The 26,938-nt window shown below is 46.0% G+C and overlaps 1 protein-coding gene across 3 annotated transcripts in view; it reads right to left on the bottom strand.

Annotated features, from left to right (window-relative positions):
• LOC139277132 (contactin-4-like) overlaps positions 1 to 26,938 on the bottom strand; it is a 1,961,053-nt gene that overhangs the window by 1,165,898 nt on the left and 768,217 nt on the right. For all 3 annotated transcript variants that reach the window (XM_070895154.1, XM_070895156.1, XM_070895155.1), the window contains exon 5: positions 6,213 to 6,308. In XM_070895154.1, the coding sequence (XP_070751255.1) occupies positions 6,213 to 6,308 (96 nt within the window). The remainder of the gene's footprint in view (positions 1 to 6,212; positions 6,309 to 26,938) is intronic.

The raw sequence follows: 26,938 nt of genomic DNA, 5'->3' as shown, positions 1-26,938 counted from the left end.
AAGAAACAAACTACCAGACTGCGGAAGGCACAAATAGTGAGTATAACCTCTGGTCCCCAGAACTCCCAACTCAGTTAGGCCAGGAAAGGTGGGAGGTTGGGCATTGTACTGCTAAACTGGTGTAAAGATTTTCGTTGTGTCCGTTTAGTGGGATTTAGGGGGATTGTTTTGTTGGTGTATTGCTGTTTGTTGAGTTACACCTTGCCAAATAAATTGGAAGCCTAAAGTTCCTCTTGGAATCACCTTGTCTCAGTTCTATTGTATTACATCTCCTGATCGTGAGTCTTATGTCAGAACCGTGTAAGGGAAGCTAGGAGCGCCTCGAAAATGCTCAACTGTGTGTCACAGGCTAGGGAAGAAGGGGTTAGGAGTGTTTGACACTCACAGGTGCCTCACAGGCTAGGCATAAGCTGTGGGGACGCACGAGTCTCAAAACCCCCTTCATAAGCTGTGGACACAGTCTCTCCAGGGGTGCTCTTGCAGCACTCAGGGTACCTCACAGGCCAGGCATAAGCTGTGAGGGCAGAAGCCCAGAGAGAGACACCCAAGGCACAACAACAACCCTGTGAAAACCCCTTACACTATACCCATCGCTTTCTCGTCTCCCACATCAAAGTAAGCATGAGACTCCCATGCCAAGACCAGAGACCTGACATTTCACATTCGGAAACTGGTGATTTACATCAGATACATGTTCAATCAATGTGCACTTCCACAGGCACTGTACTCCACACTTTGATACAGAGATTTGAAGCTGACAGTTATTTTGTAACTTATTGTCAACTGTGTGCACTGCAGTATTTGACCATAACTAAGTTAGAAAATGACTAACAGTTTCAGATCTGTATCCTGGAATGAGGAGAGTCCCCACTAAGTCAATGAATGCATTTGCTGACTTGACTCATGTCTTCAGTTAATCAGCTTTCCAGTAAATTTCTAACCTGAAATATTGGATATTCATGAAGATGCGGAGTATGGTTTGAAACCAGGCATTTTCATACCACAAAGCATATATCTTAAGAAAAGAATGTACCACAATGGAGTCCAAGCACTTTACATTGAAAATATATCACCGACAGTAACACATTTCATTGAAAAATCTAACCCACAAAAATGTCAAAGGTAACTTTCAAAGAAAGCTGAAATTAAAAATTGTAAGGTTCAAAAGGAACAAATGTGAATAAAAAGCACTTGAAAGTTAATTATCAGGTGCCATTATTCCATATAATATATACAATTGATTTTGTTGAGCAAGAATGTACAAGAAAGTTATCCCAGAGTGAAGTGTTTTATGAGCAGGGCTTATTAAATATAAATGAGGTTTCACACTATGCATTTTTCGATCTGGCATTAAAAGAAAAAGATATTTTAGACATTTTTATTCATGGGAACATAGAAACATAGAAAATAGGTGCAGGAGTAGGCCATTCGGCCCTTCGAGCCTGCACCACCATTCAATAAGATCATGGCTGATCATTCCCTCAGTACCCCTTTCCTGCTTTCTCTCCATACCCCTTGATCCCCTTAGCCGTAAGGGCCATATCTAACTCCATCTTGAATATATCCAATGAACTGGCATCAACAACTCTCTGCGGCAGGGAATTCCACAGGTTAACAACTCTCTGAGTGAAGAACTTTCTCCTCATCTCAGTCCTAAATGGCCTACCCCTTATCCTAATATTGTGTCCCCTGGTTCTGGACTTCCCCAACATCGGGAACATTCTACCCGCATCTAGCCTGTCCCGTCCCGTCAGAATTTTATATGTTTCTATGAGATCCCCTCTCATCCTTCTAAACTCCAATGTATAAAGGCCCAGTTGATCCAGTCTCTCCTCATATGTCAGTCCTGCCTTCCCGCGAATCAATCTGGTGAACCTTCGCTGCACTCCCTCAATAGCAAGAACATCCTTCCTCAGACTAGGAGACCAAAACTGAACACAATATTCCAGGTGAGGCCCATCCAGACCCTGTACAACTGCAGTAAGACCTCCGTGCTCCTATATTCCTACACCTAGCTATAAAGGCCAACATACCATTTGCCTTCTTCACCGCCTGCTGTACCTGCATGCCAACTTTCAATGACTGATGAACCATGACATCCAACTCCCCTTTTCTTAATCTCCCACCATCAGATAATCTGTCTTCGTGTTTTTGCCCCCAAAGTGGATAACCTCACATTTATCCACATTATACTGCATCTGCCATGCATTTGCCCACTCACCTAACCTGTCCAAGTCACCCTGCAGCCTCCTAGTGTGCCCCTCACAGCTCACACCGCCACCCAGTTTAGTGTCATCTGCAAACTTGGAGATATTACACTCAATTCCTTCATCTAAATCGTTAATGTATATTGTAAAGAGCTGGGGTCCCAGCACTGAGCTCTGCGGCACTCCACTAGTCACTGCCTGCCATTCCGAAAAGGACCTATTTATCCCGACTCTCGGCTTCCTGTCTGCCAACCCGTTCTCTATCCACGTCAGTATATTACCCCCAATACCATGTGCTTTGATTTTGCACACCAATCTCTTGTGTGGGACCTTGTCAAAGGTCTTTTGAAAGTCCAAATACACTACATCCACTGATTCTCTATTGTCCACTCTACTAGTTATATCCTCAAAAAATTCCTGAAGATTTGTCAAACAGGATTTCCCCTTCATAAATTCATGCTGACTTGGACCGATCCTGTCACTGCTTTCCAAATGCACTGCTATTTCATTCTTAATAATCGATTCCAACATTTTCCCCACTACTGATGTCAGGCTAACCGGTCTATAGTTACCCGCTTTCTCTCTCCCTCCCTTTTTAAAAAGTGGTGTTACATTAGCTACCCTCCAGTCCATAGGAGCTGATCCAGAGTCGATAGACTGTTGGAAAATGATCACCATTGCATCCACTATTTATCGGGCCACTTCCTTAAGTACTCTGGGATGCAGACTATCAGGCCCCGGGGATTTATTGGCCGTCAATCCCATCAATTTCCCTCACACAATTTCCCGCCTAATAAGGATATCCTTCACTTCTCACTAGACCCTCGGTCCCCGAGTACTTCTGGAAGGTTATTTGTGTCTTCCTTCGTGAAGACAGAACCAAAGTATTTGTTTGCAGATGACACTAAACTGGGCGGCGGTGTGAGCTGTGAGGGGCACACTAGAAGGCTGCAGGGTGACTTGGACAGGTTAGGTGAGTGGGCAAATGCATGGCAGATGCAGTATAATGTGGCCATTTCTTTGTTCCCCATTATAAATTCACCTGAATCCAACTGCAAGGGACCTACATTTGTCTTCACTAATCTTTTTCTCTTCACATATCTATAGAAGCTTTTTGTGTTCCCAGCAAGTTTCTTCTCCTACTCTATTTTCCCCCTCTTAATTAAACCCTTTGTCCTCCTCTGCTGAATTCTAAATTTCTCCCAGTCCTCAGGTTTGTTGCTTTTTCTGGCCAATTTATATGCCTCTTCCTTAGATTTAACACGATCCTTAATTTCCCTTGTTAGCCACGGTTGAGCTACCTTCCCTGTTTTATTTTTACTCCAGACAGGGATGTACAACTGCTGAAGTTCATCATGTGATCTTTAAATGTTTGCCATTGCCTATCCACCGTCAACCCTTTAAGTATCATTTGCCAGTCTATTCTAGCCAATTCACGCCTCAAACCATCGAAGTTACCTTTCCTTAAGTTCAGGACCCTAGTTTCTGAATTAACTGTGTCACTCTCCATCTTAATAAAGAATTCTAGCATGTTATGATCAAGGGGCCTCACACAACAAGATTGCTAATTAGTCCTTTCTCATTACACATCACCCAGTCTAGGATGGCCAGCTCCCTAGTTGGTTCCTCGACATATTGGTCTAGAAATACACTGCACTCCAGGAAATTCTCCTCCACCGCATTGCTACCAGTTTGGTGAGCCCAATCAATATGTAGATTAAAGTCACCCATGATAACTGCTGTACCTTTATTGCATGCATCCCTAATTTCTTGTTTGATGCTGTCCCCAACCTTACTACTACTGTTTGGTAGTCTGTACACAACTCCCACTAGCGTTTTCTGCCCCTTGGTATTCCGTAGCTCCAGCCATACCGATTCCACATCTTCCAAGCTAATGTCCTTTCTTACTAGTGCATTAATTTCCTCTTTAACCAGCAATGCCACCCCGCCTCCTTTTCCTTTCTGTCTATTCTTCCTAAATGTTGAATACCCTGGATGTTGAATTCCCAGCCTTGGTCACCCTGGAGCCATGTCTCCGTGATGCCAATTACATTATACTCGTTAACTGCTATCTGCGTAGTTAATTCGCATTGAGGCACAGAGCCTTCAGACTTGTCTTTCTAACACACTTTGCTGCAGTATCCCACAGTTGTTGCAATTTATTTGCATATATTTACATGAAAAAAATACATAACTCAACCTGTTATGGGCCTTACGGCTAAAGGGATCAAGGGGTATGGAGAGAAAGCAGGAATGGGGTACTGAGATGAATGATCAGCCATGATCATATTAAGTGGTGGTGCAGGCTCGAAGGGCTGAATGGCCTACTCCTGCACCTATTTTCCATGTTTCTATGTTCAATAATATTTATTCTGAACCTGTGGGCTCTGGGATACAGTTCTAAAACGATGCTGCACGAGCATCACATTCACATGGGGGCACTGAGATCTACGTCGGAGGATCGGAGATAGGTGGCAGGATTCAAGGTCAAGTCCAATATCGGAGAAGGAGTTGGCACAGAGCTCTACTACCTGGAGTAGGTGGTTTAGTGGGAATGTCTGCATCCAGCTCACCTGACACAAAGCTCTCCAGACCAGTTAGTACAACCAAAAGATGCTTTGATCAGTGAACCTCAGGCCATGAGAGACCATTTTGAAAGAATGATGGAAAATGGCCTCAGAGCTTTCGGTTGACATCTCTCAGGTCTGAGGGATTTAACTGGCACCATCAGATGTACACTTTCTCCAGGATCCAACACAAGTGGCATGGCAAGAGCCTAACTTTGTGATACTGTCTCAGATGTCTATTCATCAGGAAACAGGACCGGACCATGCCTCTCCCTCAATGATGTCTGAGAAGAAGTCTGCTTAAAGAGGCAGCAATACAGAAAGGAGGCAGAGAAGGAACTGTGTGGTCCATTGTGACCTGATCTCCAAACACGCCTTCAGGTTCACTGGCCGATAGCCTGCAAAGCTAACGCAGCCTGTTGAGGAGCTTTGCCAGATCTCAGAAGCCCTGAGTGGCACCTCGGTTGCCATGATATCACAGCACATTGAAGCACCACTGTTGTTCCTGACACTATCACCACAGCCCAGGATAGCTTTAAGAACGGCACACGGCCATCAGAAGTGAACACAGTAGTGCAAGAAGCACACCATAAATATACATGTGCACAATAAAACCACTTTGGGATATGAATTCAGTGTTGTGAAGTGAGACTGTTCTTTGTGCCTTAGGGCATGTTTGGGGATCAGTTTGCAATGGAACACACAGTTCCTTCTATGCCTCCTTTCTGTATTGCTGCCTCCTTAAGCAGACTTCTTCTGAGACATCATTCAGGGAATGGCATGGTCTGGAACGGTTACTTCCCCAGTGCAAGTAACATGAGTAGGCATTGAAGAGGCCTGGCTCAATAGGGCACCTCCTACATGGTCGTCTTCTCCTACCCTTGCCTTAGTTTCTCTGTCATTTCCTCTTCTTCCTGCTTATGTTCTACCTTGATTGTAAAGACGTATATGGGAATGCCTGTAATAACCCCCATTGGGGTCCATTGCAAAAGGATCAGAAACAAAACATTTCTCTAACTGAAACTGCTCAAAAGCAAATTGCAGAATCCCATCTTAGCAGTATAGATTCTAATCAATTCAGTCATAGCTGATGTTTCAGACCAAGATTGTAGACATTCAAAGCTTGTAAAGGCAACGACTTTCTGCTTCAGATATCAAGCTTAACTTAAATCATGTGCAACTCTGGCGTAAAAAGCTGAATTGCTGGATGGCAGCTTCTGCCCTCAGCATCCTGTCATTTGTGTACATGCACCACTTCTACCAGAATTTAGCAAGTATTTTAGAACGGGTGTAACTCTGGTGTACCTGGCTCACATCCCAAATTCCAGTCCCTAACCACAGAACTACACTACTTTTGCACCAAACAATACTGGAATGCCAGGTCCACTGTGTCGAGCTCCTCAGAGCAATCTGTCAGCAGGGGAAATACAATGAATACCTGTGGAATGTGATGGAGGGCCACAAAGTAACACAACTCCTTGTCCCTCTCGCACCGACACATTAGTTCTTGATTTTCCTTTGAAGCTTTCAAGATCTGCACAAGAAAGAATAAAAGAGAATACCAGATCACACTGTGAACCGAAATATTGTTATTTTTTATTGAAAAACACAATAGAAGTGATTTAAAAAATACTTCAAGGACACACTATGGGCCCAAGTTTCCACATGATTTGCGCCTGATTTTTAGGAGCAACTGGTGGAGAACGGACTGTCTTAGAAATCGCAATTCTCCACATTTTTTTTTCTGCAGTTCTAGTCAGTTAGAACAGTTTCACTTTGGAACAGAATTTTTTCTTCAAAAGGGGGCGTGTCCGGCCACTGACACCTGATTTCAAAGTTTCCACAGTGAAAACATACTCCAAACTAACTTAGAATGGAGCAAGTGAAGATTTTTGTTGAACTGAAAAAACCTGTTCTACACATTAAAAAATCAGGCGCAGGTTACAAATTAGGTGTCCAGAGCGAGGTGGGGGGGGGGGGGAAGGGAAGTCATTACATTCTATAATAAATCCTTATTTATACTTATACAAATATTATACAAATAAATCCAACCTGAATAAACATTTATAAGCAAAGAAAAGATTAAATAAACCATGTTCAGGCAGGGAGAATGCTGCAGGAAGCCTCACAAGTTGAGGCAGCCGTTCCCGCGGGGGGGGGAGGAGGCAGCCGTTCCCGCGGGGGGGGGAGGAGGCAGCCGTTCCCGCGGGGGGGGGAGGAGGCAGCCGTTCCCGCGGGGGGGGGAGGAGGCAGCCGTTCCCGCGGGGGGGGGAGGAGGCAGCCGTTCCCGCGGGGGGGGGAGGAGGCAGCCGTTCCCGCGGGGGGGGGAGGAGGCAGCCGTTCCCGCGGGGGGGGGAGGAGGCAGCCGTTCCCGCGGGGGGGGGAGGAGGCAGCCGTTCCCGCGGGGGGGGGAGGAGGCAGCCGTTCCCGCGGGGGGGGGGAGGAGGCAGCCGTTCCCGCGGGGGGGGGAGGAGGCAGCCGTTCCCGCGGGGGGGGGAGGAGGCAGCCGTTCCCGCGGGGGGGGGAGGAGGCAGCCGTTCCCGCGGGGGGGGGAGGAGGCAGCCGTTCCCGCGGGGGGGGGAGGAGGCAGCCGTTCCCGCGGGGGGGGGAGGAGGCAGCCGTTCCCGCGGGGGGGGGAGGAGGCAGCCGTTCCCGCGGGGGGGGGAGGAGGCAGCCGTTCCCGCGGGGGGGGGAGGAGGCAGCCGTTCCCGCGGGGGGGGGAGGAGGCAGCCGTTCCCGCGGGGGGGGGGAGGAGGCAGCCGTTCCCGCGGGGGGGGGAGGAGGCAGCCGTTCCCGCGGGGGGGGGAGGAGGCAGCCGTTCCCGCGGGGGGGGGAGGAGGCAGCCGTTCCCGCGGGGGGGGGAGGAGGCAGCCGTTCCCGCGGGGGGGGGAGGAGGCAGCCGTTCCCGCGGGGGGGGGGAGGGGGAAAGGAGACAGTGAGAAGGCTGCAGGAAGCCTCAGAAAGTTGAGCAGCCATTTCCCGACAGCAGCGGGGGAAGGCCGTCGGGAAACGGCTGCCTCAACTTTCTGAGGCTTCCTGCAGCCTTCTCACTGCTGCAAGAAGCCTCAGTGCTGATGTGCTGATGGCAATGTACTTTTATTAAAAAATGTTCAAAAATTAAACAGCTACAAAGAACTACAAAAATGGCCGAATGCCAATGTTTCCTTCACACTGCGCATGCGCGAACGCTCCAATGCGCACGCGCAGGGTTACCGGCAGGAAAAAAACTAATTTAAATGGTACCCGCCCCCTCCCACTTACAAAATCGGCGCGAGTGTAGGCTCCGCCCCCCTGGGCGCCGCACCAAACAGACATGGAGCTGCAGGGCGCTCCAGAATCGTGTGTTATTTTTCCGGCGCCATTTGCGGCGCGAAAAACGGGCGCCCAGCTCAGAGGGGCGCCCGGTTTGTAACATGTGGAAACTTGGGGCCTATATATCTATATATCTATAATATATTAAAAGTCTTGCAATATAGTGCGCATTTCTTGTTTGTTACATAGAAACATAGAAGCATAGAAAATAGGTGCAGGAGTAGGCCATTCGGCCCTTCGAGCCTGCACCACCATTCAATAAGATCATGGCTGATCATGCAATCTCAGTACCCCATTCCTGCTTTCTCTCCATACCCCTTGATCCCTTTAGCCGTAAGGGCCACATCTAACTCCCTTTTGAATATATCTAATGAACTGGCCTCAACAACTTTCTGTGGTAGAGAATTCCACAGGTTCACAATTCTCTGAATGTAGAAGTTTCTCCTCATCTCGGTCCTAAAAGGCCTACCTCTGGTTCAGCTTATCTCTGGTTCACCAACATCACGGGAAATAGGGTATTCTGTTCTTAGCAATGTGTCAGTACATAAACTGGATACGAATGTTATTTGCAGACTATATGATGTGTTAAGCCTTTTTAAAATGCATGAATAATGAAGTTATATCAGGGACCCCAAAGGACTAATGCACAAATGCTGGGGTCCGAAGAAATGTAGAACCAGGAAGGTTGCAGTTAAACTCCATGCTGACTTGAGGCAGTTCATCTCAGTCAGGCTGATGGTGGGAGTGCTACTGCTATCCTCGGTGTTGTTTGGTCAGAGACCTGAATAACAGCCAGAATTCCCATATTTAATTTCTAGCCAGTAATGCCTTCTCCAGTTATAAGTGGAGCAAAAGCAAAGGGGATGGACTATAAAAGCAAGGAAGTCTTGCTAAAGTTATTCAGGGTATTGGTGAGGCCACACCTGGAATATTGCGTGCAGTTTTGCTTTCCATATTTAAGAAAGTATATACTTGCTTTGGAGGCAGTTCAGAGAAGGTTCACTCGGTTGATTCCGGAGATGAAGGGGTTGACTTATGAGGAAAGGTTGAGGAGGTTGGGCCTCTACTCATTGGGATTCAGAAGAATGAGAGGTGAACTTATCGAAATGTATAAGATTATGAGGAGGCTTGACAAGGTGGATACAGAGAGGATGTTTCCACTGATAGGGGAGACTGGAACTAGGGGGCATAATTTTAGAATAAGGGGCCACCCATTTAAAATTGAGATGAGGAGGAATTTCTTCTCTTGGAGGGTTGTGAATCTGTGAATTCACTGCCTCAGAGAGCTGTGGAAGTTGGGTCATTGAATATATTTAAGACAGAAATAGACAGTTTCTTAAACAATAATGGATTAAGGGTTTATGGGGAACGGGTGGGGAAGTGGAGCTGAGTCCATGATCAGATCAGCCATGATCATATTAAATGGCGGAGTAGGCCCGAGGGGCCGTATGGTCTACTCCTGCTCCTATTTCTTATGTTCTTATGTTCAGGTCTGGTTTGGTCCTTGAATAATAAACACACTCATTATTCAGGCTTGGGCCTGCAGATTGACCTCTTCCACAGATCCTGGAGAGTAACATCCCCTAATCCTTAGGTCAAGCGAAGAATGAGTTTTACTGTCGGAAACAAGAGTCTTAAACTTCAGTCTGAAATGAATGCCTTAAACTTAAATCAAGCCAATTTCATAGGTATGAGGGGTGAGGCCGCTAATTTAGATTGGGAAATTAGATTGAAAGGTATGACGGTAGATAGACAGCATTCCAAAATTCTCAACGGATATACATTCCATTGAGAAATAGAAACTCCACGGGAAAAGTGATCCAGCTGTGGCTGACGAAAGAAGTTAAGGATAGTATTAGATTAAAAGAAGAGGCTTATAATGTTGCGCAGAATAATAGCAAGCCTGAGGATTGGGAGACATTTAGAAACCAGTAAAGAATAACCAAAAAATTGATAAAAAAGTGAAAAATAGAATGAGAATAAACGAGCAAGAAATATCAAAACAGATTGTAAGAGCTTCTACGACCATGTAAAAAGGAACAGAATAGCAAAAGTAAACATTGGTCCTTTAGAGGCTGATACACGTGAAATTATCGAGGGGAATAAGGAAATGGCAGAGACTTTAAACAAATATTTTGTATCTGTCTTCACAGTAGAAGACACAAAGCATACTAAATATAGTAGGAAACCAAGGTGCTAATAAGAGTGAGGAACTTAAAGTAATCAATAACAGCAGAGAAGAAGTACTTGAGAAACAATGAGACTCATGATCATCACAGGCAGTTCCTCGGAATCGAGGAAGACTTGCTTCCACTCCCAAAGTGAGTTCTTTGATGACTGAACAGTCCGATACGAGAGCCACAGACCCTGTCACAGGTGGGACAGACATTCGTCGGGGGAAGGGGTGGGTGGGGCTGGTTTGCCGTGCGCTCCTTCTGCTGCCTCTTCACGCTCTTTGTGTTGAGACTCGAAGAGCTCAGCGCCCTCCCGGATGGACTTTCTCCACCTCGGGTGGTCTGCGGCCAGGGTCTCCGAGGTGTCAGTGGGGATGTCGCACTTTACCAGGGAGGCTTTGAGGGTGTCCTTATAACGTTTCCACTGTCCTCCTTTGGCTCGTTTACCACGAAGAAGCTCCGCATAAAGCATTTGCTCAGGGAGTCTCGTATCTGGCATGCGAACTATGTGGCCTGCCCAGGGAAGCTGATCGAGTGTGGTCAGTGCTTCAATACTGGGGATGTTAGCCTGGTCAAGGACACTGATGTTGGTGTGCCTGTCCTCCCAGGGCATTTGCAGGATCTTGCGGAGACATCTTTGGTGATATATCTCCAGCGACTTGAGGTGCCTTCTATACATCGTCCATGCCTCAGATCCATACAGGAGGGCAGGTATTACTACAGCCCTGTAGACCATGAGCTTGGTGGTAGATTTGTGGGCCTGGGTCTTCAAACACTCTTTTCCTCATAAGGCCGAAGGCTGCACTAGCGCACTGGAGGCGATGCTGAATATCCGCATCAATGTCTGCCTTTGTTGATAAGAGGCTCCCGAGAGAGACTAAAAGCCAACAAATCCCCTGGACCTGATGGCTGACATCATCGGGTTTTAAAAGAGGTGGCTGCATAGATAGTGGATGCACTGATTGTGATCTTCCAAAATTCCCTAGATTCTAGAATGGTTCTTGGTGGATTAACAAGTAGCAAATGTAACCCCGCAATTCAAGAAAGGAGGGAGAGAGAAAACAGGGAACTACAGGCTAGTTAGCCTGACATCAGACGTCGGAAAATTGCTGATATTGATTATTAGGGAAGTGGTAAGAGGGGACTTCAAAAATTCAAATACGATTAGGCAAAGTCAACATGGTTTCATGAAAGGGAAATCGTGTTCAACAAATTTATTAGAATATTTTGAGGATGTAACTAGCAGGGTAGATAAAGGGGACCAGTGCATGTCGTATATCAGATCAGCCACGATCTTATTAAATGGCGGAGCAGGCTCGAGGGGCCGTATGGCCGACTCCTACTCTTTATGTTCTTATGCTCTTATATTTGGATTTCCAAAAGGCAATCGATAAAGTGCCACATAAAAGATTGCTGCACAAGATAAGGGCTTACAAGGTTGGGGGTGATATATTAGCTTGGATAGAGGATTGGTTAATGGGCAGAAAATAGAGAGTAGGGATAAACGGGTAATTTTCAGGTTGGCAGGCTGTAACTAGTAGGGTACCGCAAGGATCAGTGCCTGGGCCTCAGTGATTTATAATCTATATTAATGACTTAGATGAAGGGACCTCGTGCTAGAGTCTGCACTCATGTGCAGTAGCTCCTGGCAGGCCGTTTCTATAAACGCACGCTGCAGGCTGTGTGGGAGGGGCCCGAAGCACACCGTCCCTAGCCCTGGCCGAATGGGCTCCCTCATCGGCGGCCCACTGCGTTCCCTAAGGTAGGACTTCTATTTTTTATTTGTTATTTACTGATTGATTTTGGTGCTTTAGGGGCAGGGTTCCTTCTGTTTTATTTGTTAATTAATTGCTTATTACTTTTTGTGCTTTGTTTGGTGCTTGGTGGTGCTTTAAATGTAGTTACTTGCTCTAGGTAAGGTTTTTCTGTGCGGACAGAAGTGGCAACATACGCTGGCCTAAGTTAGTTTGGAGCAACTATTTGCTGGCCAAACGCCTAAAACAGGAGGAAGTGGCTGGGAACGCCCCCTTTTGAAAAAAAAACGGAACTTAAAAAAAAAACCGAACTAACTCACTTACACTGGCGCAAATTAAATGGCCAGAATTGCAACTAAAAAGATAGTCCAGAAAAATCAAGTTGCTCCAAAAAAAAAAGGAGCAACTCCTGGGGAAACTTGGGCTCACAGTCTCAGGAGAAGGGGTCAGCCATTTAAGACTGAGATGAGGAGGAATTTCTGCACTCAGGTATTTGTGAATCTTTGGAATTCTCTACCCCAAAGTATTGTGAATGCTGTGTCATTGAGTATATTCAAGTTTGAGATAGATTTTTGGACTCTAAGGGAATCAAGGGATGTGGGATCAGGCGGGAAAGTGGAGTTGAGGTTGAAGACCAGCCATGATCTTATTGAATGGCAGAGCAGGCTCGAGGGGCTGTATGGCCGACTCCTGTTGCTAATTCTTATGTTCGTTTGTACTCATCCTACCACTTCCTATAATTTTTTAATGTGTTACTATCAAATATTTTAACTCCATCACTGAGTCATACCTTGAATGTATATTATCTTGAAACATTTTCATTCCCTTCCGCTCCTGAACGCATCAACTGCTGTCAAAGTACATACTTACAGCAACAACTAACTTCCCTTACCTGACCTAAGCAACCATGCTTCATGTACAAGGCTTCACAACCAGTGTTTTACCAGTTACTATGCCCAAATGAGGCAGTACAACCGCTAATACACGGAAACTGATGGACACCTGGGTCTGAGTAAAAATACCATAGAATTATTAATCTAGAGGTTGCTGACAAGTCCTAGAAAATGTTACTATCTGTGCCCGCTCAGCTGACATACCATGATCGATAGAGAAACAGATACACAGGTAAACAGATAGATAGATGGATACATGAAACTTTCATTTATATAGTGCCTTATGATCCAGAAACAACAATTATTAATATTTTGGTAATGAAGTTACTCAAATTGTAAGCCATTCCCCAGCCCCTAATTTCCTTCAAACGAAACTGCATGTAACAGTTTATTTAATTTAAAGAAATGATTTCTTTTTAAATAAGTGATAGTTAGAGACACTTTTCTAACATTATTCTAATACCTATTCTTAATGAAACAAATTTTAAACATAAACTTTGATTACAATTATAGTATTGAAACATATTTAGCAATTTGTGTGGCAACATTTAAAAAAAATTATGTATGAATTCTCTCAGGTTCAACCAGCTTGTTCAAAACCTCAGCATCCTATTCTACCCTGAACTGAGCTTCGTGCCAATCACAAAGGCTGATTAATTTCACCTCCATAACGTTACCCTTCTCTGCCCCCTGCCTCAGCCCATCTGCTGCTGAAACTCTCGTCTATAGCTCTGTCACCTCCATACTCAATTATTTTAATGCCCACCTGGCCTGCCTCTCATGCTCCAGCTTTGGCAAACTGAGGCTCATCCCAAATTCTGATGCCTGTATCCTATCTCGCACCACGTCCCACTCCCCCATCACCTCGGTGATCACTGACCTGCATTGGCTCCCAGTGCCCCCGCACTTCCAATTTAAAATTCTCAGCCTGGTGTTTAACTCACATCATACTTCTCCTCTCTCGATTTCTGTGACCTCATCCAGCCCCAAAAAGAACCCCCTCCCAAAAATTCTGGCCTCTTGTGCATCACCCCTCCCATTCAGCCCCCACTGGCAGCCATGCCTTAAGTCGTCTAATCCCCGTGTTCTGGAATTCCCTTCTTAAACCTTTTCACCTCACCACCTTTAACCCCACCCCTTTAATACCTGCCACTTTGACCAGGGTTTTGGTCTCCCCTCCAATTATCCCCTTCTTTGGCTCGGTGTCCCTTTTTGTCTGTCTGCACTTCTGTTAAGTGCCTTGGGACATTTTTGTACGAAATGCAAATTTTTGTTGCTGTTGAATTCAGCTAAATGATTTACCACAAGGATCTCTCAATATTGAGAAATACGGTCATCATATTCATTCCTCACGACATTATTCAACAGTGTAAAACTGATACAAAAGTTGAACAGTCACATTTTGATTATTGCACTGAAGTGTGCATCGTGTTGATCAATCACAAATGATTTTACGAGATGAATATTAATCTACAGCATGACTGCACTTAAACACTTCAATTCATTTTAAAAGTTTCTCGGAAATGACCCCTCAAATTTTCAGTGGCGGTAATAGAGATAGAAATTTTTATAATGCTATATAGACATATGCTGATCCTCTAAAGCTCAGTGGAAAACTCTAATAACATATCCAAAGAAAAGATTTTCTCATCTATTAATTATTTGAATGCAAACACAGCTCACGAAAAGCCACAGTGATGCTCTAGCTATGCTGGAAGCTGTTTACATTGCTGATTTTGAAGCAATTTTTAAATAATTCACAGCAGACTTTTCCATTGACTTGCAGTTGTTATTTTACTTTATCTCAAAATGTAAATGTAATTAAAATGGCAACATTTTTTAAATTTTCGAAGTTGTTTTCCTTATCCTCACTGTGTGTGGCAGCTGTAGGCTCCGTGCTGTATCACATCATACAATATTTCTCTAGTATTTCCTGTTCATATCGCAGCTAGGCCAATGTACTGGAAGTTACAATGGAACACGTCAGATGCTTCTGGAGTAAAATATGTTGTCTTGATGTGGGGCCTGTATGTGTAAAACATACATGCTACCTGGAGTTAACAATCAGTATCAAAAAAGGGTGGGACATCTCTGTTTGCATCAGGTCAAATAAAAAAATCAAATTTAGAGAGTCTACAAATAGAATTTAAAAAAAGACAACACAAGAAATAAACAGCAGAAAGATTTCTCGTGGTTAACTGTGAATTCTATGAGTGAGGTCGGTCATACAACACAACAACAACTTGAATTTATCATCATCATCATCATAGGCAGCTGAACAGTCCAATACGAGAGCCATGGTCCCTGTCACAGGTGGGACAGATAGACGTTGAGGGAAAGGGTGGGTGGGACAGGTTTGCCGCACGCTCTTTCCGCTGTCTGCGCTTGTTTTCTGCATGCTCTCGGCGATGAGACTCGAGGTGCTCAGCGCCCTCCCGGATGCACTTCCTCCACTTCGGGCGGTCTTTGGCCAGGGACTCCCAGGTGTCAGTGGGGATGTTGCACTTCATCAGGGAGGCTTTGAGGGTGTCCTTGTAACGTTTCCTCTGCTCACCTTTGGCTCGTTTGCCGTGATGGAGTTCCGAGTAGAGCGCTTGCTTTGGGAGTTAGAATTTATATAGCACCTTTAACATAGTAAAACGCCCCAAGGGGCTTCACAGGAGCATTATCAAACAATATTTGACACCGAGTCACATAATGAGATATTAGGGCAGACAGGTAGGTTTTTCGGATTGTCTTAAAGGAGTAAAGAGAGGTAGAGAGGTGGCGAGGTTTAGGGAGAGATTCCAGAGGTTGGGGCCTCGGCAGCTGAAGGCACGGCTGCCAATGGTGGAGTGATTAAATCAGGGGATGCAGAGACGGCCAGAATTGGAGGACCGCAGATAGCTCTGAGGGTGGTAGGGTTGGAGCAGGTTGGAGAGATAGGGAGGGGTGAGACCATGGTTAGATTTGAAAACAAGGATGAGAATTAAAAATCGAGACGTTGCTTAACCGGGAGCCAATGTAGGTCAGCGAGCGCAGGGTGATGGGTGAACGGAACTTGATGCGAGTTAAGATACAGGCTGTAGATTTTTGGAAGAGCTTAAGTTTGTAGAGGGTGGGTATTGGACGGCTGGCCAGAGTGCTTTGGGATCGTCAAGTCCAGAGGTCCAAAGGATCGTTGTGGGTTTCAACAGCAGATGAGCTGAGGCAGGAGCAGAGTCAGGTGACGTTACAGAGGTCTTAGTAATGGTGCGGAAATATGGTAGGAAGCTCATCTCTGGTTCAAATGTGACACCAAGGTTGCGGACAGTCTGGTTCGGCCTCAGACCGTTGCCAGGGAGAGGAATGAAATCGGTGGCTTGGGAACAGAGTTTGAGGCAGGACTGAAGAGAATAGCTTCAGTCTTCCCAATGTTTAGTTGGAGGAAATTTCTGCTCATCCAGTCCTAGATGTCGGACAAGCAGACTGACACTTTAGACAGTGAAGAATCCGAGAGAGGTGTTGGTGAGGTAGAGCTAGGTGTCGTCAGTGCACATGTGGAACCTGACATGTGGAACTTACAAATACATGAAACTATAAATTCGCTAAGAAGAACGCAGAATTTTTAGGGACACAAATGAGGTCTTAAGTCTCAAATAGTCACCTCTCTGTGACTCATTTGAAACACACCTACCCATCTCTTTTGCGACATCTATTGTCTTTCCAAAACACCTTTCCAAGCTGTTTTCTTCAAATGGTTTCCCTGGTAATTTATTCTTCAACTCTATTTCGCTTTGTGAGTGGGATGTAAATGACATTCCACAGCTATCCTTTCACCTGGTTTATCTCTTATATCAAGGCAGCATTTGACCGAGTGTGGCATCAAGGAGCCCGAGTAAAACTGAAGTCAATGGGAATCAGGGGGAAAACTCTCCACTGGCTGGAGTTATACCGAGCACAAAGAAAGATGGTTGTGGTGGTTGGAGGTCAATCATCACAGCCCCAGGACATCACTGCAGGAGATCCTCAGGGCAGTGTCCTGGGCCCAACCATCTTCAGCTGCTTCATCAATGACCTTCCCTCCATCATAAGGTCAGAAGTGGGGATGTTCACTGATGACTGCACAGTGTTCAGTTCCATTTGTAACTCCTCAGATAATGAAGCAGTCTATGCCCGCACGCAGCAAGACCTGGGCGACATTCAGGTTTGGGCTGATAAATGGCAAGTAACATTTGCGCCATACAAGTGCCAGGCAATGACTATCTCCAACAAGAGAAAGTCTAACCACCAACCCTTGATATTTGATGGCATTACCATCATCAAATCCCCCACCATCAATATCCTGGGGGTCACCATTGATCAGAAACTTAACTGGACCAACCACATAAATACTGAGGCAACAAGAGCAGGTCAGAGGCTAGGTATTCTGCAGTAAATTTCTCACCTCCTGACTCCCCAAAGCCTTTTCCAGCACCTACAAGGCACAAGTCAGGAGTGTGATGGAATACTCTCCACTTGCCTGGATGAGTGCAGCTCCAACAACACTCAAGAAGCTCGACACCATCCAGGACAAAGCAGCCCACTTGATTGTCATCCCATCCACCACCTTAAACATTTACTCCCTCCACCACCAGCGCGCCGTGACTGCAGTGTGTACCATCTACTGCAGCAATTTGCCAAGGCTTCTCCGACAGCATCTCCCAAACCCGCGCCGTCTGCCACCTAGAAGGACAAGAGCAGCAGGCGCTTGTGAACACCATCACCTGCAATTCCCCTCCACATCATACACCATCCTGACTTGGAACTATATCGCCTTTCCTTCAGTGTCGCAGGGTCAAAATCCTGGAACTTCCTTCCTAAAATACAGTGGGAGCACCTTCACTACACGGACTGCAGCGGTTCAAGGCGGTGGCTCACCACCACCTTCTCAAGGGGAACTAGGGATGGGCAATAAATGCCGACCTTGCCAGCGATGCCCACATCCCAGGAACGACTAAAAAAAAACCTGAAGAAAGTTCCCAGCTCTAGTGTCCATCACCTCAGGTACTCAGCCACCTTAGTAGGCCATTATTTGGTCAATTTAGCACTTTCTGCCTCATGTTATTTGAAGTCCAATGATAATAGTTTTGTTAACACTTCTAAAAACAGCTTTGAACATTGTTGGTGTCTTCATTTAGGATATCTGTCAATTTAGCTGCTTACTTGTCTTGATTTTTTTTTTTTATTACATTTTTCGTTGCCAATCTTTCCAATTTTTTGTTAAATCACAAACGCCAGAGGTCACCTTGCACACATCAAGGATCACTCTGCGCCAATGCTCTTAGCCAAAAGGCCTAGAGCCACTGCACCGTTCCTGGAAGTACTGCAATACCAGGTTCGTGCCATGGAGGTGGATGGGTCAGGCCCCCCACACACCTCCGTGGAGGTGGATGGGTCAATCCACCCCACCCACCTCCTATTTCCTCTTGATTGGCCAAGCATAAGGCATATCTCTCTTTGTTTTTATGGAAGCAGCAAAGGGAAAGTGAATAATATCTATCTTCTGCTATGTAAACTGGTCGCGATGGTCCAGAACAAAAAGGATAGATCCATTTTTCGGGGGTTAGGAATTGCTTTGGTGAATTGTGTCATATTTCTGATCTCTAGGATGTTGTAAGAATTAATTTTAACTATGTATGTTAACGGACAGCTACTGTATTGATATGTAAATACCAGAGAGGGTATTGTAGGGATGTTGTCCCAATGGTTGACCATGCAGCTGTTGTGCAGCTTAAAAATGAAGTAACGATTTAATTACCTTTGCATCTACAAGTTAATAGCAATCATTTATTTTTGGTCTATAAGAAATTAAGCTACAGCAGTCAAAGGGCACATGTTAGCCCGAGGGTGAATGCAGTGGTATCTGTTCAGCAAGTGTTTCACAGGAAGAGCAGCTGTAGCACTGGGATGAACTGCAGCAACTGAGGACAAATATTTGGCATCATGTCTGTCGACAGGTACATAATGGTTAAGCTTCATTATTGTAAAACTTGGGAGGGATGGGATGGGATGTATTATGTCTGTGATTTACTTATGAATGACTCCACGAGGCAATGTGTTGTACTCAAACTGTAGTGACCTTTGTCCTTTATTTGTAACTCCAGATTGAGGCAGCCGCATGGTGGCTCCCCTTTTAGATAGCCCCTGCCACCAGGGCAGGAAAAGCCTGTCTCCACCAGTTGCGCCCTCTAGTGGTGCCAGCATGTAGAGACACAGTGTAAACCTTATTGATAGTACATCAGGTAAACAAGTCTCCATCTTATGCAACTGTACAGTGACTACACTGAGAGTATATCTATAGTCTGAATATATAACAGGGTAAATTATAGTTAGAATATCATTGCATAGGTGTGGAAGGGGAATCTTTTACCCAAACAGTTTTAGATAAATATGCAATTTTATGTTCTTGTCTTTTAAAAATTATCTTTTCTTCTTCTCTCAGGTTTCCTTTCCTCCTAGGCAGGCCACATTGTCCGCATGCCAGACATGAGACTCCCAAAGCAAGACCCTCAAATCTACCACCAAGCTCATGGTCTACAGGGCTGTAGTAATACCCACCCTCCTTTATGGCTCAGAGACATGGATCATGTACAGCAGATACCTGAAGTCGCTGGAGAAATACCACCAATGATGTCTCCGCAAGATCCTACAAATCCCCTGGGAGGACAGACGCACCAACATTAGTGTCCTCATCCAAGCCAACATCCCCAGCATTGAAGCACTGACCACACTTGATCAGCTCCGCTGGGCAGGCCACACTATCCGCATGCTAGACATGAGACTCCCAAAGCAAGCACTCTATTCGGAACTCCTTCACGGCAAACGAGCCAAAGGTGGGCAGAGGAAACGTTACAAGGACACCCTCAAAGCCTCCCTGATAAAGTGCAACATCCCCACTGACACCTGGTAGTCCCTGGCCAAAGACCACCCTAATTGGAGGAAGTGCATCTGGGAGGGCGCTGAGCACCTCGAGTCTCATCGCCGAGAGCATGCAGAAATCAAGCGCAGGCAGCGGAAGGAGCGTGCGGCAAACCTGTCCCACCCATCCCTTCCCTCAACGACTATCTGTCCCACCTGTGACAGGGACTGTGGTTCTTGTATTGGACTGTTCAGCCACCTAAGGACTCATTTTAAGAGTGGAAGCAAGTCTTCCTCGATTCCGAGGGACTGCCTACGATGATGACAATTTACCATTTTAAAAGCCAAATTTAGCATCACCAAACCGCACTTCTTGATTTATCGAATCGACTATTTTACTCTTTTAAAACCTGTTAAAGTGTTATATTTTGAGTCTTCGCCCATCATCTAGGTTTCTCAATATCTATATAAAAAAAACTCCAATTAAACAGTTGAATTTTTTTGATACAATTATTTTATATTCATAGACATCTGGAGATTGAGAGAATGGTTTGGAAATTATAGGGGTACATTTTATGATTTTGGCTACCAACATAGAGCTTTGCACAACAGAGGCATATATTGTAAATGTGAGCATGGAGGTCCGTGTGCCTGATTCACGCCATGGATGGAAAATCACATCGGTTGCTGATCAGGTGCACTGACCTCCATGCTTGTACTCCTGAAGGTTGAACAGGCTGTTCAACCTTCGCCGTCTCCAGGCCAGGTCCAAGACCACCCCAACCTCTGTCGTCGAGCTACAGTAGGCGGCCGACGCCTGCGTCTGCGCACGCACAGAGGCTGACCTCCAGGGCATAGTCGACGTATTTACTGAGGCGTACGAAAGCATGGGCCTTACACTAAACATTTGTAAGACAAAGGTCCTCCACCAGCCTGTCCTCGCCACACAGCACTGCCCCCCCAATCATCAAGATCCACGGTGCGGCCCTGGACAACGTGGACCATTTCCCATACCTCGGGAGCCTTTTATCAATAAAAGCAGACATTGATGAGGAGATTCAACACTGCCACCAGTGTGCCAGTGCAGCCTTCGGCCGACTGAGGAAAAGAGTGTTCGAAGACCAGACCCTCAAATCTACCACCAACCTCATGGTCTACAGGGTTGTAGTAATACCCTGTATGTATGGCTCAGAGACATGGACCATGTACAGCTGACACCTCAAGTCGTTGGAGAAATACCATCAACGACGCCTCCACAAAATCCACAAATCCCCTGGGAGAACAGACACACCAACATCAGTGTCCTCATCCAGGCCAACATCCCCAGCATTGGAGCACTGACCACACTTGATCAGCTCCGCTGGGCAGGCCACACTGTCCGCATGCCAGACACGAGACTCCCAAAGCAAGCGCTCTACTCGGAACTTCTTCACGGCAAACGAGCCCCAGGTGGACAGAGGAAACGTTACAAGGACACCCTCAAAGCCTCCCTGATAAAGTGCAACATCCCCACCAACACCTGGGAGTCCCTGGCCAAAGACCAGTCCGCCCTAAGTGGAGGAAGTGCATCCGGGAGTGCGCCAAGCACCTCGTGTCTCATTGCTGAGAGCATGCAGAAATCAAGCGCAGGCAGCGGAAAGAACGTGCGGCAAACCAGTCCCGCCTTTGCTTACCCTCAATGACTGTATGTCCCACCTGTGGCAGGGACAGAGGCTCTCATATTGGACTGTTCAGCCACCTAAGGACTTATTCTAAGAGTGGAAGCAAGTCTGCCTCGATTCTGAGGGACTGCCGATGATGATGACTGCTGAATGCACAAAGCTCCACTCAGAAGCATCATATGGTAAAGTTTACCTGTAGTCTTCAGCTGAAATCGGACAGGTGTATTTTTAGATATGATAGAATATGGCAAGCAGTTTACTGGAGCGGAATGTGCTGAAATGCCAGGAAAACCTATACACCAACTTCTTAGAGTTGGATAAATTATTGAGAAAAGAAAGTAAGATATCTGGTGCGACAGTTGCCATGATGTAGGAGTCAGTCCTTTTGAGGCTGGGATTGATTATATAGTACTTAAGTTCTGTGAATAAGGCACCAATAGATCCGAGATATCTGCTGTAAACTATAAGCTGTGATCAATAAATCCTACCTTTGTGCAAGGCAAATGTCTCTGTCATTGCAAAGTCAGGACTAAAACATATTAAATTAAAGCAATATTGCTTCAATTGATGTATCTCCTATTTAAGTATTTACTCATGGATCCACATCAATAGAAAATGCTGCAGGTAATAACTTGTGAACCTGCACAGAAAATTTAGCTATGAATAAAAATTGATTCAGATGCTTATTGCTTAATCTATCAAGATTGGTACAGTCCCAGAGCTTAGCAATGGTCTGTCCTAACGATGCATTGTATTCAAACACTGTTCTGTATTGTATACTTTGGCTAATATATACAGTTTATTCAGTAGCAGGTTAACAGATGGTGGTCAAGAATGGTAGATTGCTACTAACACATATTTGCAGCCGCAGATGTCAAACATGAAGAGACCAATCAAAGAAGAAGTAAAAACACCAAAGATGTAAATAGAATTGAAAATGAGGTTGAGCATAAAATAATTAACATACTAAATGAGTACTTCCTCCAAGTATCCATTAAGAAAGACGTGAGTAACAAGCCCTCCCAAATCATTGATGATCCAAGCAAAATTAATGATTTTGATATAACTGAGGGAGTGGGCCTTAACAGCCAAAAAGGACTCAAAACAAATAACTCTGCAGGGGTAGATTATATTTATCCCAGAGTTTGAAGAGACATGAGGGAGATGAATGACACATGTACATTCATTATAAGGAAGTCATTGAACACTGGGGAGAGCCTGTTAGATTGGAAGCAGGCAAACATAGTGTCCATTTTCAAAAACCAAGAGCAAATACATACAAACAAGCTTAGACTCAACAGTGGGCCAAATAATAGAATTGATCATCAGGGTAAACTTCAGAATTATTAATATAACCAAGCAAACAACAGCCAATATAGATTTTTTTTAAAATATTCAGCCTGACCAATACCGCTTTGACTTTTTTTTGTTGAAGAAATGGCATCCCAAGTGTTACAATGCCTTATACCTAGACTTTCAAAAGACATTTAATAAAGTTTCACACAAAAGGCTATTAGCTTGCTAACTGTGGTGGGGGTTCTGTGTAAGTGGGCAAGAAATTGGCTAAAGGTTAGAAAGCAGTCAGTACTCATTAGTGGATTAATGTCAGGATTGTGGAGGAGTGCTGGAGTGGCCCAAGGTAGCACCCCGACAGGTTTCCTGGTGCTAGCACCCCGACTGTTTCTAATTTAGGACTGGGATCCACAAACTCAATGAAAATTGGTTACATTTGCTGATGATACCTGTTATGTATGCAACCCTAGGTAACCTGTATCATACTGTCACTAGGGGGCTTACCTGTTGGAGTCCCAAGGGATCCCAGCATCCCTTGGGAGCACTGTATATAAGCAGGCCTCCCATGCTGTACCAACACTCTGGAGTTTGAATAAAGGAGCTAAGGTCACACCCATGTCTACAGTACTCAGTTACATTACTTTATTATGAGCATAACAATTGGCGACGAGATAACGAACCATCATGCGAAAATGCAGAGAACTGTTGGTATCCTGGAGAAATTCTCAGAAGGTGACGATTGGGAGGCCTTCATGGAGAGACTCGACCAATACTTCGTGGCCAACGAGCTGGAAGGGTTAATGAGAACGCTGCCAAACGAAAGGCGATCCTCCTCACCATCTGTGGGGCAACAACCTATGGTCTCGTGAAGAATCTTTTAGCTCCAGTGAAACCAACAATCAAATCATATGAAGAACTGTGTACGCTGGTCCGGGAGCACCTAAATCCGAAGGAGAGCATTCTGATGGCAAGGTATTGACTTTACACAAGTCAATGGTCTGAAGGCCAGGAAGTGGCGAGCTATGTCGCTGAACTAAGGCACCTTGCAGGACTTTGAAAATTCGATGGATTCCTTGAGCAAATGCTAAGAGACTTCTTTGTGCTTGGCATTGGCCATGAGGTTATCCTTCGCAAACTATTGACTGTTGAAACACCGAACCTGAGCAAAGCCATAACGATAGCCCAGGCATTTATGTCCACCAGCGATAACACGAAACAGATTTTGCAGCATAAAGAGGTTTCAGCAAGTACTGTACACAAAGTAACGTCATTTTCAGGCAGGAATGCATATGGCAGAATGTACACGCCTGCAGCTACACGACCTCAGATGACCCAGAGTCCGCCATCAAACGTTAATGGGAGGCAGTTAACAGCTTGTTGGCGCTGTGGAGGTGATCATCGAGCCCATCAATGCAGCTTCAAACACTATATGTGCAAAGACTATGGAACAATGGGACACCTCCAGCGACTGTGCAGACGAGCTGCAAACCCTGCAAACCACCACGTTGCAGAGGAGGATCGATCCATGGCGGATCAGGCTGAACTAGAGACTTTAACCGAAGAGGCAGAAATGTACGGGGTACACACCTTCACCACGAAATGTCCACCGACCATGCTAAAAGTTGAACTGGACGGAATTCCAATATCCATGGAATTGGACATGGATGCGAGTCAGTCTATCATGAGCAAAAAGGCTTTCGACAGGCCGTGGTGCAACAAGGCACACAGGCCCAAGTTTAGCTCCATTCATACCAAGCTAAGAACTTACACTAAAGAGCTGATCCCTGTTATTGGCAGCGCAGCAGTCAAAGTCTCCTATGATGGAGCAGTGCACGAACTCCCACTATGGATTGTACCAGGAGATGGCCCCACACTGTTCGGCAGAAGCTGGCTGGGAAAAATCTGCTGGAACTGAGACGACATCCGAGCGCTCTCGTCCGTCGACGACGCCTCATGTGCCCAGGTTCTGAGCAAGTTTCCGTTGTTGTTTGAGCCAGGCATCGTAAGTTTCTCGGGGGCGAAAATCCACTTGGTTCCCGGTACACGACCCATCCACCACAAGGTACGGGCGGTGCCATATATGATGCGAGAGAAAGTGGAAATTGAGCTGGATAGGCTGCAGCGAGAAGGCATCATCACGCCGGTGTAGTTCAACGAGTGGGCTAGTCCAATTGTTTCGATTTTCAAAGGCAATGGCATGGACAGAATTTGTGGGGACTATAAAGTAATATTAACCGTTTTTCGTTACAGGACCAGTACCCGCTACCCAAGGCAGACGACCTATTTGTGACACTGGCTGGAGGAAAGACATTCACCAAGTTGGACCTGACCTCGGCCTACATGACGCAGGAGCTGGCGGAATCTACAATAGATGCCTGTTTGGGATTCACTTGGCCACGGCAATCTTTCAAAGGAACATGGAGAACCTGCTAAAGTCAGTTCCGCGCACCGTGGTTTTCCAGGACGACACACTGATCACAGGTTGGGACACCATCGAACACTTGAAGAACCTGGAAGAGGTTCTAAGTTGACTAGATCGCGTGGGATTCAGATTGAAATGCTCGAAGTGTGTTTTCCTGGCACAGAGGTCGAGTTCTTAGGGAGAAGAATCGCAGCAGACGGCATCAGACCCACCGACGCCAAGACGGAGGCCATCAAGAACGCGCCGAGACCACAGAACGTGACGGAGCTGCGGTCGTTCCTGGGACTTCGCAACTATTTTGGTAATTTCCTACCCGGGTTAAGCACCTTGCTCGAACCCCTACATGTGCTACTACGCAAGGGAGATGACTGGGTATGGGGGAAATCACAAGAGGCTGCCTTTGAGAAAGCCAGAAGTCTATTATCTTCCAACAAACTGCTTGTTCTGAATAACACATGTAAACGTTTAGTGCTAGATTGTGATGTGTCTTCGTACGGGATCGAGTGTGTGTTACAACAAGCAAATGAACCGGGAACATTGCAACCGGTCACCTATGCATCCAGGAGTTTGTCCAAGGCCGAAAGGACCTACAGCATGATTGAAAAAGAAGCTCTGGCATGCGTTTACGGGGTGAAAAAAATGCACCAGTACCTGTGTGGGCTTAAGTTCGAGTTAGAAACTGACCATAAGCCGCTCATATCACTATTCTCAGAGAGCAAAGGGATTAATACCAATGCCTCTGCCCGCATCCAAAGATGGGCGCTCACGCTGTCTGCATATACAATTAATCCACCACAGACCAGACACAGAGAACTGCGCTGATATCCTCAGTCGGCTACCACTGCCCACCACCGGGTTGGAAATGGCACAGCCTGCAGACTTGCTCTTGGTGATGGATGCATTTGAAAACGAAAAGTCACCCGTTACGGCCCGCCAGATCAGGACCTGGACCAGCCAAGATCCTTTACTGTCCTTTGTAAAAAGAACTGTGTCCTCTAAGCGAGCTGGTCCAGTGTCCCAATGGAGATGCATGAAGAGATCAAGCCATTCCAGTGGTGCAAAGACGAAATGTCCATACAGGCTGACTGTCTTTTGTGGGGCAATCGTGTGGTTTTGCCTGAGAAAGGCAAGGAAACGTTCATACGCGACCTGCACAATACCCACCCAGGCATAGTAATGATGAAAGCTATAGCCAGATCCTATGTGTGGTGACCCAGCATCGACTCAGATTTGGAGTCATGCGTGCGCCAATACAACACTTGCTCTCAACAGAGCAATGCACCCAGAGAGGCACCGCTAAATTTGTGGTCATGGCCCTCCAAAACGTGGTCTAGGATCTACGTTGACTTTGATGGCCCGTTTCTAGGCAAATTGTTTTTGGTTGTTGTGGGTGTTTATTCAAAATGGATAGAGTGTGTAATAATATCTGTAAGCACGTCCACTGTCACCATCAAAAGCCTACGAGCCATGTTTGCCATGCACGGCCTGCCTGATGTCCTTGTCAGCGACAATGGGCCGTGCTTCACCAGTGCTGAATTCAAGGAATTCATGACCCGCAATGGGATCAAGCACATCACATCAGCCCCGTGGTCAAGCCCGCATCCAACGGCCAGGCAGAACGGACAGTCCAAGCCATCAAGCCAAGCTTGAAACGTGTGTCGGAAGGCTCCCTGCAGACTCGCCTGTCCTGAGTCCTGCTCAGCTACCGCACCAAACCCCGCTCGCTCACTGGGGTTCCCCCAGCTGAGCTACTCATGAAAAGGGCGCTCAAAGCAAGGCTCTCTCTAGTCCATCCTG

This window comes from Pristiophorus japonicus, chromosome 12, assembly GCF_044704955.1.
Source record: "Pristiophorus japonicus isolate sPriJap1 chromosome 12, sPriJap1.hap1, whole genome shotgun sequence".
In the NCBI taxonomy this organism is placed as follows: Eukaryota; Metazoa; Chordata; class Chondrichthyes; family Pristiophoridae; genus Pristiophorus; species Pristiophorus japonicus.
Note: the sequence above shows the minus strand (reverse complement) of the source record. Positions and strands in the feature narration are given on the sequence as shown.